Source organism: Nycticebus coucang, chromosome 10 (assembly GCF_027406575.1).
Source record: "Nycticebus coucang isolate mNycCou1 chromosome 10, mNycCou1.pri, whole genome shotgun sequence".
Taxonomy (NCBI): Eukaryota; Metazoa; Chordata; class Mammalia; order Primates; family Lorisidae; genus Nycticebus; species Nycticebus coucang.
The window spans coordinates 104,091,755-104,112,922 of NC_069789.1; the positions used below are offsets into that span (position 1 = coordinate 104,091,755).

General features: G+C 48.6%; 3 protein-coding genes across 8 annotated transcripts in view; 2 read left to right on the forward strand and 1 right to left on the reverse strand.

Annotated features, from left to right (window-relative positions):
• LOC128596231 (G patch domain-containing protein 4) overlaps positions 1-21,168 on the forward strand; it is a 138,863-nt gene that overhangs the window by 3,382 nt on the left and 114,313 nt on the right. The gene's annotated exons all lie outside the window — the stretch shown is intronic.
• On the reverse strand, positions 2-12,440 carry METTL25B (methyltransferase like 25B). Of its 5 annotated transcripts, none has more exons than XM_053605823.1 (9): positions 12,235-12,440; positions 11,698-11,903; positions 8,220-8,344; positions 7,882-8,074; positions 6,130-6,192; positions 5,754-5,897; positions 4,005-4,489; positions 1,313-1,497; positions 2-297 (listed from the first exon to the last, which is right to left on the reverse strand). In XM_053605823.1, the coding sequence occupies exons 2-9, from the start codon at positions 11,806-11,808 to the stop codon at positions 176-178; spliced, it is 1,428 nt and encodes a 475-aa protein (XP_053461798.1). In that variant the 5' UTR covers positions 11,809-11,903; positions 12,235-12,440; the 3' UTR covers positions 2-175. The 5 variants fall into 5 exon arrangements, with proteins under 5 accessions (XP_053461798.1, XP_053461797.1, XP_053461800.1 ...); XM_053605822.1 differs by having other exon boundaries at positions 12,024-12,440; XM_053605825.1 differs by lacking the exons at positions 4,005-4,489; positions 12,235-12,440 and having other exon boundaries at positions 11,698-11,828.
• On the forward strand, positions 12,357-19,373 carry ISG20L2 (interferon stimulated exonuclease gene 20 like 2). Its single transcript, XM_053605834.1, has 4 exons — positions 12,357-12,494; positions 13,112-13,973; positions 18,268-18,468; positions 19,094-19,373. Exons 2-4 carry the CDS (start codon positions 13,224-13,226, stop codon positions 19,205-19,207), a joined length of 1,065 nt encoding a protein of 354 aa, XP_053461809.1. The 5' UTR covers positions 12,357-12,494; positions 13,112-13,223; the 3' UTR covers positions 19,208-19,373.

Here is a 21,168-nt window from a genome sequence, read left to right on the forward strand (position 1 = left end):
ATAAAGATTTCCATTTTTTAATAAATTAAAACTTTACACAATATTATATGGAGGGAGAGAAAGGGTATAGGACTCGGGGATGCACGATTCTGGTTTTCGGTTAGGTGTACTCTGCTGCAGTACTGCATTTGGGTGGTTTATATGGGGTCTGAGATGTGCCCTTACTCAGGCTGTATCAGCTGTCTTCAGTCTCCAGAACAGAGAAGGCCTGACCCAGTGGCATCTTGGTGGCCACCAGAACCAAGTTTCTAGGAGACAGTTCAGGGCTAAAGATGGGCAGGAGCTCAGCATGGAAGCCTAGGAGAAAGGCAAGGCTAATCAGAAGGAGAAGAAATGAACCAAACGCTCACTCAGCCACATTCTGCTCACCCTGTAGGCGTATCCCCTTTTCTCCATGAGGGAGGATCTAGGGAGATTATGGAGACTCTGCTCTCTCTGAGGATAACAAGGGACTGACTTGGGAGGCAGTCATGGTACCTGGGAATCGTGCATAAAATACACCTCAGGGAACTACCACCAGAGGCAGATGTGGTAAGAATCTGTACTTTTTGGCCAGGCATGGGGGCTCACGCCTGTAATCCTAGCACTCTGGGAGGCCAAGGCAGATGGACTGCTTGAGCTCAGGAGTTCCAGACCAGCCTAAGCAAACGCAAGACCCCATCTCTACTAAAAATAGAAAAACTAGGGCGGCACCTGTGGCTCAATGGGTAGAGCGCCGGCCCATATACTGAGGGTGGCGAGTTCGAACCCAGCCTCCGCCAAATTGCAACAAAAAAATAGCCGGGCTTTGTGGCAGGCACCTGTAGTCCCGGCTACTTGGGAGGCTGAGACAGGAGAATATCCTAAGCCCAGGAGTTGGAGGTTGCTGTGAGCTGTGTGACGCCACAGCACTCTACCGAGGGTGATAAAGTGACACTGTCTCTACAAAAAAAAAGAAAAACTAGCTGGGCATTGTGATGGGCACCTATAGTCCCTGCTACTTGGGAGGCTGATGCAGGAGTATCACCCAAGAGTTTGAGGTTGCTGTGAGCTATGATGACACCACAGCACACAGCACTCTACCTAGCATGGGAATGAGACTCTGCTCTAAAAAAAAAAAAAAAACAAGAATCCGCACTTTTTAACAAATTGCCTACCCCCACCCCCCACCCCACTGGTGATTCCAAAGCAGGAGTTTAAGAATCACAACAGTGATGATCAAAACAGGCTCAGCAGGTGTGAGGTCTGGAACTTGGAGGAGCCCTAGGCTGAGAGGGGCTGGGGCTTGGAGGAGCCTCTCTGGCCCTATGTCTGTGCTGTAAGTTATCCTTACCCTGCTCCTGAAGGTAGAGCAGCCTGTCGAGTAGAATCAGTGTCTCCACCAGTGGGGCTAGCAATAGGGCCAGGCTGAAGTAGGCCACCACACGGTTCTCTTGGGCCTGGTGGGCCTGAAGGGCAGCTAGATTCAGCGGTAGATGGGGGTCTAGCCCCACACGCTGTAGTCCCCTCTGAACATACCTGTGGGGTAAACCACAGACAGCACTCAGCTTGGCTTTAAGGACCTCTACCTCCCACTTAAAACTTTGCCTATTCCTACTTTCTACTCTAATATGCATTTTTCTTTCTTTCTTTTTTTTTTTTTAGAGACAGAGTCTCATTTTGTCACCCTCAGTAGAGTGCTGTTGCATCACAGCTTACAGCAACCTCCAGCTCTTGGGCTTAGGTGATTCTCTTGCCTCAGCCTCCCGAGTAGCTGAGGCTACAGGCGCCCACCACAACACCCATCTATTTTTTGTTGCAGTTTGGCCGGGGCTGGGTTCGAACCTACCACCCTCGGTATATGGGGCCAGCCCCTACTCACTGAGCCACAGGCACCACCCTAATATGTGTTTTTCTTTTCTTTCTTTTTTTTTTTTTTTGTAGAGACAGTCTCACATTTATCACCCTCAGTAGAGTGCCATGGCATCACACTGCTCACAGCAACCTTCAACTCCTGGGCTTAGGAATTCTCTTGTCTCAACCTCCCAAGTAGCTGGGACTACAGTGACCTACCATAATGCCTGGTTATTTTTGTTGTTGTTGTTGTTGTTGCAATTTGGCCGGCGCTGGGTTTGAACCCCACTACCCTCAGCGCCCTACCCACTGAGTCACAGGCACTGCCCCCTCATATGTGTTTTTCAATACTTCTCTATCTGTGAGCTGTCTGTCCAATATCAAATCAATCTAAAAATTTATTTTCTGTTCAATTGTTTCACCGTATTTTTAACACTTAAAGAACTATTTCTTGACCTATTTTTTATTTTATTATTTTTTGTGTGTGTGGTTTTTGGCAGGGGCTGGGTTTGAACCCGCCACCTACGACATATGGGACTGGCGCCCTACTCCTTGAGGCACAGGCGCCGCCCTTGATCTATTTTTTTTTTCCTTGACCTATTTTTTTTATTTTTTTATTTTTTATTTTTTTTGTAGAGACAGAGTCTCACTTTATGGCCCTCGGTAGAGTGCCGTGGCATCACACAGCTCACAGCAACCTCCAACTCCTGGGCTTAAGCGATTCTCCTGCCTCAGCCTCCCAAGTAGCTGGGACTACAGGCGCCCGCCACAACGCCCGGCTATTTTTTTGTTGCAGTTTGGCCGGGGCTGGGTTTGAACCCACCACCCTCGGCATATGGGGCCGGCGCCCTACTCACTGAGCCACAGGCGCCGCCCTCCTTGACCTATTTTTTAAATAGGAGGAGGTTGAGAAGGTCAAGACCAGCCTGAGCAAGAGTAAGACCCTGTCTCTAAAAAATAGCTAGGCATTATGGCAGGCACCTGTAGTCCCAACTACCCTGTTTCCCTGAAAATAAGACAGTGTCTTATTTTAATGTGTGCTCCCAAAGATGTGCTAGGTCTTATTTTCAGGGGACATCTTATCTTTCCTGTAAGTAGGTCTTATTTTCAGAGGATGTCTTATTTTCGGGGAAACAGGGTACTTGGGAGGCTAAGACCAGAGAATCACTTGAACCCAGGAGTTTGAGGTTGCTGTGAGCTATGATGCCATAGCACTCTACTGAGGGCGACAAAGTGAGACTCTGCCTCAAAAAAAATAAAAAAAAACTTTTTTTTGGGGCGGCCCTGTGGCTCAAGGAGTAGGGCGCCGGTCCCATATGCCGGAGGTGGCAGGTTCAAACCTAGCCCTGGCCAAAAACCACAAAAAAAAAAAAAAAATGGGCGGCGCCTGTGGCTCAGTGAGTAGGGCGCCGGCCCCATATACCAAGGGTGGCGGGTTCAAACTCCACCCCGGCCAAACTGCAACAAAAAAATAGCCAGGCGCTGTGGCGGGCGCCTGTAGTCCCAGCTGCTCGGGAGGCTGAGGCAAGAGAATCGCATAAGCTCAAGAGTTAGAGGTTGCTGTGAGCCGTGTGACGCCACGGCACTCTACCGAGGGCAGTACAGTGAGACTCTGACTCTACAGAAAAAAAAAAAAAAACAAACTTTTTTTTTGATGTCTCTTGATAAAAGAGGGAAAACTCCCTCTTAAATTTTTATGGGCTAGGTGGGATGGCTTGTGCCTATAATCACAGCAGTTTAGGAGGATAAGGCAGGAGGACTGCTTGAGGCCGGCCCGCCTGGACAATATAGTTGAGATCTGTTCTCTACAAAAAATGTTTTTTAAAAATTAGCTGGGTACAATGTGCATGCCTATAGTCCCAACTACTCAAGAGGCTGAGGTAGGATTGCTTAAGCCCAGGAAATTGAGGCTGCAGTGAGTTATGTTACAGAATGCACTGCAGCCCAGGCAACAGAGCAAGACTCTATCTCTAAAAAAATTGTTTTTTCCTCCAATGGTATGTCATATAAAAAAATTTTTTTTAAATAAAAAGTAAAGAGATTTATGAGAAGTCACCCTCATCAGAGAACTCCAAGTTACTCCTCTGGGTGCATTTACATTTTCTTTAGGCCATACTAACAAGTAGGGGCGGAAAGGGACTCAGATCTCCAGATGAACTTACCCCCACCCATCCCCAGTCCCCCAGCCTCACTCTTCAATCTTGAGCTCGTGGACCCTGGGGATCCCCTGCACGCCTGGCCGACGGAGCGCAGGCTGGGCACATCGGATGACTGTCTCTAGTGCTGCACGGTAGCAATGAGTTCGGAGACCAGGGCCAGCTTTCTGTAGCCGCTCAGCATATTCCTCCAGGGCATGGCAGGCCCCTTCCCGAAGCCTGTAGGGCAGTTCATAGCCAGGAAGCCCAGCTACCCACTCACTCAGCGGGTAGCCACCAGGGTCACTCAGCTTCATGTAGCAGCAGCCCACTGAGGCCAGTGCTACCACCTTAGGGCAGCAGGAGAAGTGCCTCAGCAAGGCCACACTCAGATCCCCACAGGCATGGAGGCCAGTTAGCAGCAAGCGGGCCCCGCCCTGATGTGGGTTCTCCAGTGGAAGCAGAAGCTCCTCACACAGGGCTGTGGGGTCTACCCACCTAACCACGTGGTATGGGGAGTGCCGAGGGCCAGTGTGGACCACCTGTGGAGGCAGGAAAGGACAGATGCAGATGGAAAGTCTGTTTACTGTCCCCTAGCTACCTCAGGCCACAGGAAAGAACCTGTCCTCTGTGTTACTTCCCCAGAAAGAATGTGAGAGAGAAGCTGGGACACAGGAAAGAGCTGGACCATGAACCAGGAGATGAGATAAATTCTGGGTCTATCATTATTAACTTTGTACATCTTTTTTTTTTTGAGACAGAGTCTTACTATGTTGCCCTCAGTAGAGTGCCATGGTGTCACAGGTCACAGCAAACTCAAACTCTTGGGCTTAAGTGATTCTCTTGCCTCAGCCTCCCAAGTAGCTAGGACTACAGGTGCCTGCCACAATGCCTGGCTATTTTCTTGTTGCAATTGTCACTGCTGGCTTGGGCTGGGCATGAATCCACCACCCTCAGTGCATGTGACTGGCGCTGTAACCACTGTACTACAGGCGCCAAGCCAATCTTTTTTTTGAGTCTCACTTTGTCACCTTTGGTAGAGTGCTGTGGTGTCATAGCTCATAGCAACCTCAAGCTCCTGGGCTTAAGCTATTCTCTTGCCTCAGCCTCCCAAGTAGTTGGGACTACAGGTGCTTGCTGCAACACCTGGCTATTTTTAGAGACAAGCTCTTGCTCTGGCTTAAGCTGGTCTCGAACCTATGAGCTCAGGCAATCCACCTGCCTCAGCCTCCTAGTGCTAGGATTACAGCCATGAGGCACCTCGCCCACCCTTTTTTTATTTTTATTTATTTATTTATTTTTTGAGACAGTCTTAAGCTGTCCCCCTGGGTAGAGTGCTGGGACATCATAGCTCACAGCAACCTTGGGCTCAAGCAATCCTCTTGCTTCAGTTTTTCTATTTTTAGTAGAGACGGGGGTCTCACTTTTGCTCAGGCTGGTCTAAAACTCCTGAGCTTAAGCAATCCACCCACCTTGTCCTCCCAGAATGCTAGGATTACAGGTGTGAGCCACCATGCCTGGCCCACCTTTGTAAATCTTTTCATCTTTAAGACCCAATTTTCTTATTTGTAATGAGACAAATATCCAGCCACTTCTCAGGTTATAAGAAGCACGTATCAAAGTGGAAAGCACCTGTGACTAGCAAGTGCCTTTGGGAGGTAAGGAAGCTCTGAGAATAAGGTAACAAAAATAGGGACCACATCCCCTTAAACTGAGAAACTCTAAAGAGGGAACTCAGCCTCTGTGCACAGCTCCAGCCAAGCAGATCCTGTGGCTGCAGTGCAGGTGTGGAAAGAGGCAGTCTACCTGAGAGTTCCTCTTCTCCTCTTTCTCCAGAACCTGCAGGAGTTCCTGGTCCAGGCGTTGGGCTCTCTCCACTAGTCGCTGGTCCCCTTCAATGCTTTTCACCATCAGCCCCAGTCCCAGAGACATGAAGCGAGAGAGATGACCCTGGAGTCATGACAGGGAGGACAGAGACAGCTCTGTCAGTGCCCTGTCCACTGTCACCCTCCCAGTCTGGCCTAGACTCTGGTCCCAGGCCTCATAGAATGCTTAAGTTCTGCCCTGCCTGGTTCCACCACTTTTCAGCACTTACCTCCCTGGGCCTGTGGCCAGATAACTGGTCTTCCAGTTGTTTTATCCCCTTGACTCAAATAAACACCATGTTAGAGGTCGGGCTCACCTGGCCGGAGCCCACGTCCACAACCTGGGTACAGCCTGTGAGGTCACTCAGCTTCTTCACCAACTGAAAGAGGAGAGAGCAAATGTTTCCTGACCACTGGTTCTCCACTCCTGAGGCAAACACCCATTATGATGGATGAGCCAAAGATGACAGAAGGATGTGGAAACCAAATGGGGATGTGGGTGGGTTCCGACCCCAGGTTCAGACCATTTTCTTTGTTCTTTAGTTGACTGAATCCCCCCACAGAACAAGAGTGGTGCTGTAAAGCCATAAGCAGATCGTGGAGTTGTGAGAACAGGAATGGGATCACAGTACATACCCAGTTGCCAACCCACCCCACAAAAGAACTTAAAAAAAAAGAAAAAAAAACAGCCTCAGTATATGATTATGGATGTCTGCTGAAGTATGTCCCCTCTAAGGCAGTGATTTTCTTTTTTTTTTCTTTTTTAAAGAGATTTACTTTGTCACCCTCAGTAGAGTGCCATGGCATCACAGCTCATTGCAACCTCCAACTCTTGGGCTTAGGCAATTCTCTTGCCTAAACCTCCCAAGTAGCTGGGACCTTAGGTGCCCTGCCACAACACTCGGCTATTTTCTTTTTGTAGAGACAGAGTCTCACTTTATGGTCCTCGGTAGAGTGCCATGGCATCACACAGCTCATAGCAACCTCCAACTCCTGGGCTTAAGCGATTCTCTTGCCTCAGCCTCCCGAGTAGCTGGGACTACAGGCACCCGCCACAACGCCCGGCTATTTTTTTGTTGCAGTTCGGCCGGGGCCGGGTTTGAACCTGCCACCCTCGGTATATGGGGCCGGTGCCTTACTGACTGAGCCACAGGTGCCGCCCCTACCCGGCTATTTTCTTGTTGCAGTTGTCATTGTTGTTCAGCCAGCCCAGGCCAGGCTTGAACTCTCCAGCCTCGGTGCGTGTGGCTGGCGCTGCAACCATGGTGCTATGGGCGCTGAGCCTGTAATCCTAACACTTTGGGAGGCCGAGACGGGTGGATTGCTTAAGCTTAGGAGTTTGAGATCAGCCTAAGCAAAAGACCTCATCTCTAAAAACAGTCGGGCATTGTGATGAGTACCTGTAGTCCCAGCTACTCGGGAGGCTGAGGCAGGAGGATCGCTTAAGCCCAAGAGTTTGAGGTTGCTATGAGCTGTGACACCACAGCACTCTACCAAGGGTGACAAAGTAAAACTCTGTCTAAATAATAAATAAATTTTGAAAGAAGTTCAAAGCAGGCTGGGCGCAGTGGCTCACACCTGTAATCCTAGCACTCTTGAGAGGCCGAGGTGGGTGGATTGTCTGAGCTCACAGATTCGCGACCAGCCTGAGCTAGAGGGAAACCTCATCTCTAAAAATAGTCGGGCATTGTGGCAGGCACCTGTAGTCCCCTCAGAAGGCTGAAACAAGAGAACTGCTTGAGTCTAAGAGTTTGAGGTGTGTGTGAGTTATGACATCATGGCATTCTGCCAAGAGTGACAAAGTGAGACTCTGTCTCCAAAAAAAGAAAAAAGTTCAAAGCACAGTAAGTATATTCCTTTTTTTACTTTTTTTTGATCAACATAATCTAAGCGTGCCACAGAAATTTAATTATACGTTCAAGTGTGCCATGAAATAAAAAAGGTTGAAACACACTACTTTAGGGTCCTTGGTCCTGCACATGAGGTCAGGGACACACATCTTTGTGACCCACAAGTTTGAGTTGTTCCTGGGCTTTCAGACATCATCTGTATGCCAGTCATCACCTCACCTCTCCCAGCCTCCGGATCTCATGCTGCTTCTTGGGCCTGACATGCTTCCGGAAAGGAGCCGTTAGTCGGGAGCTCTGGCTGGGATTCTCCAGGAACTCTGAGGGGGTGCGAAAGCCAGGAGTCCGGGTGAAGGACAGAGCACAGGCTGTGGACTTCAGAGCCAGCAGGGTGAGTGGCCACACCGACCTGTACCTGAGATAGTCCAGCCCAGGCTTCTGGTGAACAGTCCCATCACATCCTGAACACACCAGTTTACGACCCAGGGCCCAGGAAGACCTTGCAAGGCTTAGCCCACTGCAGGGTTCAGTTCCCTAGCATAGGACCCTCTCACCCATACCTTACCACCTCCCCTTCCCCAGGCATCCCCAGTAGCAGTGTGGCCAGTTGCGGTGGACTCAGTCCATCCAACGCTGCCTGCCATGAGTCAGGCAGTGTGCCCCACAGGTTGTCTGTGAAAAATTCCTGCAGGAGAAAAGGAGAAACAATTAGCAGGCTACTACCATTCCCATTCTTTCCTGCCCCACTCTTATCTCCACAAGGACCACTGGCTGTAGCCAGCAGGTACCTCCTACCCATCCAAGTCAGCTCTTCTCTGAAGTCTGCTCCAGTCCCCACTCCCCAGCTCAGGTGGCTGACTTCTGCTCCCTTAGTGCCCAGACTACACTCTGGACACATCTTGCCTTTTAGCAATTTCCCCAATTATTTTTGTCTGTTTGCTCTACTCAGTTAAACTTCTTAAGGGAAGGGATGATATCATCTTCACATGTATATCCCTAACAATTACCTGAGTGATTGACACATAGTATTAGTGAATTGCTACGTAGCGCCTGTCACTATTTTGGGTCAGACATACAATATTGTATATATATATATATATATATATATATATTTTTTTTTTTTTGGTAGAGACAGAGTCTCACTTTATGGCCCTCGGTAGAGTGCCATGGCATCACACAGCTCACAGCAACCTCCAACTCCTGGGCTTAAGCGATTCTCTTGCATCAGCCTCCCGAGTAGCTGGGACTACAGGTGCCCGCCACAACGCCCGGCTATTTTTTGGTTGCAGTTCAGCCGAGGCCGGGTTTGAACCCGCCACCCTCGGTATATGGGGCCGGCGCCTTACCGACTGAGCCACAAGCGCCACCCAATATAGTATATTTTTATTCATTTGTTTGTTCATCACAATTTATGGGGCTTTGTTTTGGTTACACACCAAGCTCTGTTCTAGGCTCAGCAGATGCAACAGTGAACCAGAGATAAGATGCTTACTTTTGCAGAGTTTACATTAAAAATTTTTTTTCAATAAAAAAAAATAAAAATTTTTTTTCAGATAACATGGAATGCCTACACGGACAATAAAATACCAATGAAACAGCAATGTAATGGAGAGTTTGGGAGAGGACTGCTTAGATAGGGTTATGAGGGAAGACTTTGAGGAGCTAACAATTCAGCTGAGACTTGAATGAAGAACAGGAAAGCAGGCGTGTAAAGAAAACAGAGGTAATAGCAAACATTTATATAACATTTTCTATGCCAGGACATGTGACATATTTTTTTTTTGGTAGAGACAGTCTCACTGTACCGCCCTCGGGTAGAGTGCCGTGGCGTCACACAGCTCACAGCAACCTCTAACTCTTGGGGTCTTACGTGATTCTCCTGCCTCAGCCTCCAGAGCAGCTGGGACTACAGGCGCCCGCCACAACGCCCGGCTATTTTTTTTGTTGCAGTTTGGCCGGGGCTGGGTTTGAACCCGCCACCCTCGGCATATGGGGCCGGCGCCCTACTCACTGAGCCACAGGCGCGTGACATGTTTTAATGAGTTTAAAATAACCCTATGAGGTAGGTACTATTTTTATCCCCCATTTTATAGATGAAGAAACTAAGACACACAATGAAACAACTTGCCCACATCAAAAAGCTAGTAAGTAGCAAACTAGGATTTGAAACCAGTTTCTAGAGTCCTTGCTCCTTTCTTTTTCTTTAAATGTGAGACAGAGTCTCACTCTGTTGCTACAGCCTAGAGTGCTGTGGCATCAGCCTAGCTCACAGTAACTTCAACCCCCTAGGCTCAAGCGATCCTCCTGTCTCTGCGTCCAGAGTAGCTGGGACTATAGGTACACACAACTATGAGCTAGTTTTTCTATTTTTAATAGAGATAGGATCTCGCTCTTGCTCAGTCTGGTCTCCAACTCCCTCCTGCCTCTGCTTCCTTGAGTGCTAAATTACAGGAATGAGCCACTGCACTGGCTTAGAGTCCTTGCTCTACTGCCTTTTTGCAGAGAAAAAAGACTTTAGAGTAAAAGTCCAGATGCCTGCCATATTTCTGTAACAGAAATCAGGCCAGTGTAGGTACAGCATAGAGAAATGTGGGGCCGGCTGTAATGGCTCATGCCTGTAATCCTAGCACTTTGGGAGGCTGAGGCGGGTGGACTGCCTGAGCTTACAGGTTCAGACAGATTGAGACCAGAGTGAGCCAGGGTAAGACCTCGTTTCTAAAAATAGCCAGGCACCTATAGTCCCGGATGCTCAGGAGCTGAGGCAAGAGGATCACTTGAGCCCAGGAGTTTGAGGTTGCTGTAAGCTATGATGCCAAAGCACTCTACCAAGGGCAACAAAGTGAGACTCTGTTTCAAAAAAGAAAAATAAGAGAAAGACATGTAGAAGAGGCAGTAGGGGGGGTCAGACCATGTAGGGCTTTATAGGTAATGATAAGGAACTAGGATTTCATCAAAGCCTCTAGAAAGCAAGGGAGTGCCATAATTAGATTTACATTTTAAAAATATGAATCTGGCTGGTCAGTGAAGAACTGGTTGTGGAAGGGCATAAGTAAACACAAATCTGTTTGGAAGAGGTTCAGAATCCTCTATTGCACAGGTTCATAGAGATAATGGTGGCTTGGCTGAGGATGTAGAAATGGAGATAGAGACAATTGGATAAACTTGAGATCTATTCTGAAAGCAGAGCCAAGAGGATTTATTGAAGGATTGGATTGTGGATCAATGAAGGAAAGAGCTGAATCAAGGATGGTTTCTTCTAGTTTGGGGGTCTGAACAATTCAATGGATGATGGTACCATTTACTTATTTCATTTATTCTTCATGATGATCCCTTTCACTAGGATAAATTACAGTGGTGTCATCATAGCTCACTGCAATCTCACACTCCTGGGCTCAAAGCCTTCCTCCTGCTTTCTCAAAAGTAGCTGGGACTACAGGCATATACCACCAAGCCTGGCTAATTCTTCTATTTTTTGTAGAGACAAGGGTCTCACCCTTGCTCAGGCTGGTCCCGGACTCCAGACCTCAAGGGATCCCCCCACCTTGTCCTCTCAAAAGTGTTAGGATTACAGGTGTGAGCCATGCTGCCCTTACGGTTGAGGAAACCAGGATGAGGAGTGGTGGGAGGGGAGACTAAGGTTAACATAGTAGAGAAGACAGGATTCTAGGTCAAATTTGTCTCATTCCAAAGCTAGAGCTGTCGACTACACGCAACCCAGAAAACAAGGAATTTATTCAAAGTTCGGATGAATATGTGTTTTTGAAACATCTCACATGTTCCTAGAAGAGTTCTGCATAGTTGCAGCATGGCTCAAATGCCCCTGTTTTTATTACCTTTGATTTAGGAAGGTTACCACACAATCTAAATACTAGAAACATTAATGTTTCAGTTTTTAAAAAGGGGATCAACCCTGTTTTGATCCCTTTTTGTACAAAAGACAAGAGATCAGAGGCTAAATCTCCACATTCCCTCCCTGTCGTTGAGCACCCAGCCAACCACAGGAGCACGGTCACCCGCCCAACAGTCCGGTGGCCTCACGATGATGTAGGCGTCCAGGATGGGACGGTAGAGAGCCAGGACGCGAGTGATGTTAACAGCTAGCTGCCTCCTCTCCTCGAGAGACAGGTCGCGGGCCGAGACGCCCGGCATCCCGAAGTCCAGCAGGCCGCGCGGGCAGCGAGACGCGGCGAGGAAGGATCCAGGGTCAGCACTACGCGGTGCGGGACCCCGTGCCAGGCTCAGCTCTGCAAGCAGAACAGGAAGAGAGAGACTTGAGTTTGGGGCCGCGGCTGCCTTTCCGGGACCCGGCAACGGAGCAGAAGAGCTGAGGCGCCAGTCTTATGTCACCGGCCGCGACGACTCACAGCGTGAAGGTGTCAGTATCGGAGACAGGCTGTGGGGATGACAGCGCAGTGACGTCACAGAGGCCCGCCTCAGAGTCAGGTTCAGGCAGCGACCGCGGGGAACCGGGTCTCACCCTTCCCCTACACCCTCCCTCCTTCCGGAAGTGGCCCGGGGTTCCCGGCGCGCTGCACTTCCGGCTTGTCGCGACCGTCCCGCATCCTCGAGTTGTACCTCCACGGAGCCAGAGGGGCTGGGGAGCGCATCCCGCCCCCGCCCACACCCACGCCGCCGCCGCCCCCGCCACCGCTGCCGCTCCTAGCGCACTCCGAATCCCTGGCCTCGCTGCCCGAGGTGGGGGCGCTGCGGGAGCGCTCGCGCCGCCCCCTGTTGCGCTCGAACTCTCGCGCCTGCCGTCCCGGGCCCCGTCGCCACGCACCGATTTCCGTATCCGGCTCTGGGCGCTTCCGGTCCTAGCGGGGCCAGTTTAGGAGGTAGGTTTGTGAGCGGGGATATGGGGAGGTGGGACGCCCATTAAAGCTTGCTTTTGCAGGTGGGATGTCCCGACCTCCGATTCAACCTTCCGCTAATAGATGGTGTCAAAAAGGTCCTTTCTTGGGGAGGACTTGGGCGAGACACGTGCAGATTTCCCTTACCCTAACCCGGAAACTGGATTTGTATATTTTATTTGTGAAGACCGCGCTGTGGATGCCAGGGCAATCCAGAATTCATCCACAGTGGTCTACACCGTACCTCCTCACCATTCCCTTAGATGTTCCCTTCTCAGGCACAGTACAGAGCTCTCCTATTCTGACCTCCTGGACTCAGAGAGTTCGAGCTCGATGGTACTTCCAATCCCTTCAAGAGACCTGGAGATGGGGAACAACCTTCGTAAGATTATATGGCTGGTGACTTGTGGGGCTTTGCTAGAACCCAGGCGTCCTGGCTCATAAGAGTGCTCCCTCCATCATTTCACATGACGTTTTCATTTCCCCTCTTTCTGGGCGATTGCTCTGATATTTTTCCTACCTTAAGTCCTATGACGACCAGTCTTACCTCATTTTTCTCCCAGACTTATGAGTTCAGTTACCAGGATCATTTTCTTCTCTAGGTTGTACTACAGACCTCCACATGTTGGACAATGGGATTCAGCAGAAAATGAGTCCCCCATCCTCTTTTTATCTGTAAGTCACTCAACTGCTCTTCCACCACCCACTGTCCACATGTCTACCTTACTGCTCAATCTGGACTTTGGGGAACCTCCTCCCAAAAAGACATTAGAAGGAAATGCCAAGCACCGAAATTTTGTCAAGAAGCGGCGGCTCTTGGAACGGAGAGGCTTTCTGAATAAAAAGAACCAGCCCCCTAGCAAGGCACCTAAATTTCACTCAGAACCTCCAAAGAAAGGAGAATCTCTTAGGGAGGATGGCACTTGGAAGATTCCAACCTTCCCCAAAAGGAAGAAGACAGCTGCCTCCAGCAGTGGGTCAGAACAGCCTGGGGACAAGAAAGCTTCAGTGTCTTGGCTGACCCCTGCCCCTTCCAAGAAGGCTGATTCTGTTGTAGCTAACGTAGATTTGCTGGGGGAGTTCCAGAGTGCCCTTCCAAAGATCAAGAGCCCCCCATCCAGCTCCCAGAAGAAGGGGCCTCAGAAGAAACCCTTTCAGAAGAACCCTCCTCAGAAAAATACTCCACAAAACTCCACTCAAGCTCATTCAGAGAATAAATGCTTTGGAACATCCCAGAAGTTGCCAAAAAAGATGGTGGCAATTGACTGTGAGATGGTGGGCACAGGACCCAAAGGGCATGTTAGTTCCTTAGCTCGATGTAGCATTGTCAGCTACAATGGAGATGTGGTTTATGATGAGTACATCCTTCCCCCCTGCCACATTGTGGACTACCGGACTAGATGGAGTGGTATCCGGAAACAACACATGGTGAACGCCACACCCTTCAAGATTGCTCGAGGCCAGGTGAGAAACATGGGCCATGATGGTGGCAGCAACTGGGTTGAGAGAGGTCCAAGTTAGTTTTCAGCAAAGGATAGCATTCTAGGAAGGTGCCAAAGGTTTGTGGAGGGAGGGAGAATATCAGTTGATGAAGAAGTCTTCCTGTCAGGATAAGGAGTGGCAAAAGCCAGGAAGATGCAATTAGCCGATGTCATAAACTTAATTAGTCAAGACCTATTTAGGTCCCAAGTGGGACTCTAATCTGGGGAACTGGGAATCTACACAGAGAAATAACAACCAGTGATGAAACTAGACAGAGGAGCAGGCATGAGTGTCAGGGGGGGAAAATACTCAACTTCGGAATGCCATGTAGAATTGGAGCTTATGGTTGACAGGGGAGGGTTAGAGAGAGCCTCCCAAACAGAAAAGTAGCCTGGGACAAGTGTGGGAAATGTTTGTGATAGGCTCAGCATCCCTATCTCAGTGGTTAGGGTGTTGGCCATATGCAGGGCTGTTGGGTTCAAACCCATCCAGGGCCTGCTAAACAACAATAACAATAACAAAAAAAACAGCCAGGTGTTGTGGAGGGTGCCTGTAGTCCCAGATGCTTGGGAAGCTGAGGCAAGAGAATCGCTTAACCCCAAGAGTTTGAGGTTGCTGTGAGATATGATGCCATGGCATTCTATGGAGGGTGACATAGACTCTGTCTCAAAAAAAAAAAAAGAAAAGAAAATGGTGATAGAAGAAGCCAGAAAGTTGACAAAAGGAGCTGGGGCATATATGTGTAATTGGCACAGGTATCCTGCAATGATGGGCATGTTAGCTTCTCCTCTTACTCAGTCTAGCCCTGGGCTGGACATCTGGAGCAGGACAAATGAACTGTAAAGGAGGGTGAGCTGGGACAGGTGAAGAGAAGTGAAGGAGGGTTTGGGGTGGCTGCCAGAGGGCGCTCTTGGCCTACTTAATTTCGATTTTGGGTCCACATTCTTTGCCTTTTCCAGACACTTTGCTCCAGTAATGCCTTATATGCCAACAGTCAGTCAGAAGTGGTCCAACTTGGATGACAGAGTTGAACATCCTGTGTACAGAGGCACAGCTAAGCACAGGTTCAGGAGAGACAGTAAATCTGCTCATCTTTAAAAAGGACTTATGTGTAAGGTTAAAGGAAATAGGGGTGGGGGAGGAGAGTAAAGTGTAGGTGAAGTCAGGAGCACCTGCAACTGGTTTTCATCAGAAAACACTTCCTGGGCGGCACCTGTAGCTCAGTGAGTAGGGCGCCGAACCCACGTAGGCTGGTAGGTTCGAACCCAGCCCACTCCAGCTAAACAAAAATGACAACTGCAACAAAAAAATAGCTGGCATTGTGGTGGGCGTCTGTAGTCCCGGCTACTTGGGAGGCTGGGACAAGAGAATTGCTTAAGCCCAAGAGTTTGAGGTTGCTGTGAGCTGTGACGCCACAGCACTCTACCCAGGGCGACACAGTTGGAGGAGGCTCTGTCTCAAAAAAAAAAAAAAAAGAAAGAAAGAAACACTTCGTAGACACAGTTAAAAGAGGGACTTCACAGGTAGTGCCTGTGGCTCAGGGACTAGGGTGCTGGCCCCATATACCGAGGGTGGCAGGTTCAAACTCGGGCCTGGCCAAACTACAACAAAAAAATAGCTGGGTGTTATGGCAGGCGCCTGTGGTCCCAGCTACTTGGGAGGCTGAGGTAAGATAATCACCTAAGCCCAAGAGCTGGATGTTGCTGTGAGCTGTGATGCCACAGCACTCTACCGAGGGCGACAAAATAAGACTGTCTTTAAAAAAAAAAAAAAAGAGGAACTTTACCTAACAAATGCAATCAGAGCAACCTGGTTCTCTGTACCCTCAACGAATCCCCAACAATTAAAAAGAAAAAAAAGGAAAGCATTTCTCTGGTGCCCCAACTTATGAGAGTAAGATATGCCCCCAAGGAGTCTGACTCTCTTCTAAAGCGTCTCTCTGGGAGGCTATGCAGGATTATTGCTTTTGTTTACAATCTGTTTGTAACTGCATTTTGGGAATGGCCTTCAGAGCCTACGGCATATTCTTTGGTTCTCATTTGTAGTATGTCTTCGTGCTTTGAGATCCTGAAAAAGGGGCGGCGCCTGTGGCTCAGCGAGCAGGGCACCGGCCCCATATACCGAGGGTGGCAGGTTCAAACCCGGCCTGGCCAAACTGCAAAAAAATAGCTGGGCGTTGTGGCGGGCGCCTGTAGTCCCAGCTACTCGGGAGGCTGAGGCAGGAGAATCGCCTAAGCCCGGGAGTTGGAGGTTGCTGTGAGCTGTGTGACGCCACGGCACTCTACCGAGGGCGATAAAGTGAAACTCTGTCTCTACAAAAAAAAAAAAAGATCCTGAAAAGGCTGATGAGATCGCACCTGCCTGTAGTATCAGCTACTCAGTGGGCTGAGGTGGAAGGAATGCTTGATCCTAGAAGTTTTTCCTGGACAAGATAGTAAGACACTACATCTCAAAAAAAGAGATTCTCGCTTAAGTATAGTTCAGAGCTGCAGTGGGCTACTGTCACCTGGGTAGAGTGCTGTGGCATCATAGCTCACAGAAACCTCCAACTCTTGGGCTCAAGTGATCCTCTTGCCTCAATTTTTCTATTTTTAGTAGAGATGGGGGTCTCGCTTTTACTCAGGCTGGTCTCAAACTCTGAGCTCAAGCAATCTACCTGCCTCGGCCTCCCAGAGTGCTAGTATTATAGGTGTGAGCCACCGTGCGCAGCCTATGCAGTGGGCTATTTGATGCCACTGCACTATGGCCTGGGCAGCAAAGCAAGACCCTATCTCTCTTTTTGTTTATTTCCTTTTTTGTGATCCTGTCTCTAAAAACAAATCCTGATGAGAAGTTATTTTATTTTGGTTGTAAGACTAGTATAAACAAGGTTTCCTCTGCAACTTCAGTCTTTAAATGATTCTTAATCTCTCATGGCTTGTAGATCTTTTGAGAATTTGATGAAAGCTGTAGACTGATCATACACATCTATTTGCATGTAATTTGGGGCTTTCATTATGTCCCTGGAGCCCATCTTTTTTTGTTGTTGTTGTTGCAATTTGGCCGGGGCCGGGTTTGAACCCGCCACCCTCAGTATTTGGTGCTGGCACCCTACTCACTGAGCCACAGGCACCACCCTTTTTTATTTTTTTGAGACAGTCTCAAGCTGTCTTCCTGGGTAGAGTGCTGTGATGTCACAGCTCACAACAACCTCCAACTCTTGGGCTTAAGCAATTCGTTTGCCTCAGCCTCCCAAGTAGCTGGGACTACAGGTGCCTACCACAACTCCCAGCTATTTATTTTGGTTCTAGTTCTCATCATTGTTGTTTGGTGGCCCAGGCTGGATTTGAACCCTCCAGCTCTGGTGTATGTGGCTGGCGCCCTAGCCGCTTGAGCTACAGGCGCCAAGCCTGGAGCCAATCTTTAACTCCATGGTTCTCAGCCATGTGTGTAAGGCCAGCCTAATGGTAACAGTTAAAAAAGATTCCAAGTGGGCCAGGCGAGGTGGATCATGCCTGTAATCCTAGTACTGTGGGAGGCCCGGAGCAGGTGGATTACTTGAGCTCAGGAGTTCGAGACCAACCTAAGCAAGAGTGAGACCTCATTTCTACTAAAAATAGTCAAGCATTGTGGTAGGCTCCTATGTTCCCACTTATGCAGGAGGCTGAGGCAGGAGGATCACTTGAACCCAGGAGTTTGAGGTTGCTGTGAGTTAAGGAGTTAGGTAGACGCCATGGCACTCTAGCCTAGGCAGCAGAGTGAGACTCTGTCTCAAAAAAAAAAAAGACTTCAGGTGGCAAGCCAGAACTTACACACACATTCCAAAAGAGTGAGATTTAGAACTAAAGGCAAATCTGTCACTGGAATAGAGATTAATGGGAAGGTAAGGAGCGTTGGCAATCTGAGTCCAAACAGGACTCAATTACACCATGGAAATTACCTACTAATGGGGAAGAGGAAGGTGGGTTTCAGTAGAAAGAATACTTGTAGGAGAGGGCATTTCAAGGATGAGGCATGTGGGCAAGTGGTGGAGAAAACCCAAAAGGCCATGATGAGCTTTTAGAATATAGGGATTTGCCAGTCTGCGCAAGAGCAAGACCCTGTCTCTAAAAATAGCCAGGCGTTGTGGCAAGTGCCTATAGTCCTAGCTACTTGGGAGGCTAAGGCAAGAAAATCACTTGAGCCCAAGAGTTTGAGGTTGCTGTAACTATGACGCCATGGCTCAAAAAAAAAAGAACACAGGGGTTCCACCGCTCAGTCTTTCTTCTCACCAACTCCTTTTCTGCACTTGTTCCAGATCTTGAAGATACTCACAGGGAAGATAGTGGTGGGGCATGCCATTCACAACGACTTCAAAGCCCTTCAGTACTTTCACCCCAAGTCCCTCACCCGTGACACCTCCCATATCCCCCTTCTCAACCAGAAGGCGGACTGCCCAGAGAATGCCACCATGTCTCTGAAGAGTCTCACCAAGAAGCTGCTGAACCGGGATATCCAGGTAGCCTCTTCCTACATGATAGCTCGCATGCTGCCCCCATCTCAGGTGTGGTGGGGGCTCTTGTTGCTGTCTCTCTCTAGGCTCTGACTCTGGAAGTCCTCTGGTTGTAGAAGTCCAGGCAGGCTACTTTGGGAAGTGCTTTGGGTTAGGGGCCTACTTCAAAAAATGAAGGAAGTCCTAGATGGGCATAAAATCCTAACAAAAAAAGGAAAAAAGCAGGTAGTTGTGGTCTAGAAGACCATGTAGTGGATACAAGGACCACTTGTGTAATTCACATGCTTGGCATCCCATGAAGAAGTGCCCATGTGGCAGGGAGTTGTGGACTCATGCTGTATATAGCACAGTTAAGGAACTAGGGGTAGTTGGACACTCAGAAGGCCTGTCTTTGGTATGTTCTACAGAACTTAAAATAACATGATTTAACACATGTTGCTGCAGAGAGGATTGAGGTAAACAGTAGCAAAGATCTCCTAGGAGTTAAACTCCTGGAATTAGGTAAGGAGTAAGGCCCCATCAGAGTTGTGTCTTCTGTGAGGTGGGGGCTGGAGAAGGAATGCAGAGTTAGCTGGGAGGAGAAGAAAAAGCCTCTTATGGTTTCAGGCTCTTGTCTTCTTCCCTTGTTCAGGTTGGGAAAAGCGGACATTCGTCTGTGGAAGATGCCCAGGCCACCATGGAGCTGTACAAATTGGTTGAGGTCGAGTGGGAACAGCATCTGGCCCAGAATCCCCCAAAAGACTAGCAGCAGTGGGGACACTGGTGATGTGGGCAGGCAGAGGCAGCAGCCAGGAGAAACAGGGCTGTGGACCAATGGACAGCTCTACTAGCTCCACATCTTTGGAAGCTGGAATTGTTGGGGAGAGACAAGCTCTACCCTAGCTTAATATCCATTGAAATTTCACCTCAGGTGTTGTGTCCTGTGTCTGGTTAAATGTCCCATGGAAGTGGGCGCCTCCACATCAGAAACAGCCCTATCCTGTTTACCTCCTAAATGGTGCTAACCGTGTGTCCCAGGGTGCTTGGTGCCAATCAAGCTTCTTGACTTTCAAGAGCAAGGCACACTGGGAAATGTGGTTCACAAACTGCCTTATCGTTAGGGTGGCCATGTATCTCATTTTATGCCTTTTATTCTGAGTAATTCACAGCATACTCTTTAATTCTCAAAAGTATCCTGGTTGGTTAATTAATTGTATGGTCACCTTACATTTCATAGACTCTGCTTTTGGCTCAGAGTCTCTATCTGTGTCAGGACATTGCCTGTTCTTCCCTCCTTGACTGCAAGAGGAGCCATTCCTGATGAGGTTTAGTCTCCTTAGGTGTACAAGGCTGTAAAGGTAAGAACGTGGCTTGGAAATCAACTTTTTTGATTAGGGGAAACAGTTTCTTTCCTAAGATAATAGAGGATTTATTTAATTTAGATCCTGCTCAGTAGGTTAAAAAACAATTTAAAGAGCTTTAATGGTTTTTAGTCTTCTTTCATCTTGTTAAACCAAGCCTCAAAAAACTCCAGTTATTCCCATGATAAATTTTTATACTGGAAAAGCAATTGTATAGTGGTTTCTTTTTAACTTCATGTTAAATATAATAGCTTTGTTACAAGGCGTTGTGGGCTATAGTCCCAGGGGGGTTTCCTGCATCTCTGGATGGTAGGAAGTCACTAGGAAGCACTGACCAAGCCTTTGTATGTAACCCGCATTACACGCATGTTGCTTTATCATCCCTACCACAAATCATTGCACATTCTTAAAAGGACACCCCAAGCTATGTGAACCCCCTCACACAGAGGATATGTGACCAGGAGAGTGAGGCAGAGAATGAATCAGAGAGTGGGCGTGAGGGAATGCTGGTGACAGCAGCCTGGTTGCTGCTGCCAGCTCCTCAGTGGTACACACCCTCATCTTGGGAAGGTGAGTCATGGGTCCGACCCGTGTCTACAATTACTGTCTTGCACTCCTTGAGAGAACACAGACTCCCTGTCTACCCCAGGACTGTTTCCCTCTTGTTCACCCTGGTCTTGTTCCAGGGTCCAGAGTCACAATCATGGCTGCCTGTAGAAGGGAATTTCTTGCACTGTGGGGTCTGCACAGGCAGCTCTGTTGAACTCTGAGTTGGCTCTTGGGGAGGCCAAGGTATGTCGTGTCCATGACTGGTTAAAGGGTATTGAGCATCCTCATAAGGTGGAAAGTGGGGACAACCTAGGAAGACCACAACAAAAGTAGGAATATATATGGAAGGATGCAAGTCTTGATTACTCTGTGGTAACTAGGAAATTCTCATTTAACTGCAGTCTTTAGGGTACTTGTTGGCTGAAAGAAAATTGGCTTTGCATGTGTCTCAGTCAAGTAGCAACAGGCTTTCATGCTCCATCCACCAGAACCCCTGTATCTAGAAAGGCACCTGGGCTCAGTTCAGTGTTGGAAAGAACTCAGTCTTACAAAGACCTTGCAGACATTTCCTTAACTCTTCACCCTCATTATACTTTCTAGTCAGTGTCTTGCTTGTGCCTGGGGATCCCCTGTACTTCGTTTCCTGGCTTCATCCGATTATGGTAGGGCAAACCCTTTGTAGACTGTTGCCTGAATCCCAATCAGCAAGTTGTTTTGTCTTAAATGTCAGGTCTTTCAGAGTGGAGCATGGGTGTGACAAAATATAAGCTCTTGTTAGTAATACTCATTCTTGGCACAGCACAATGAAGTTTTCTTT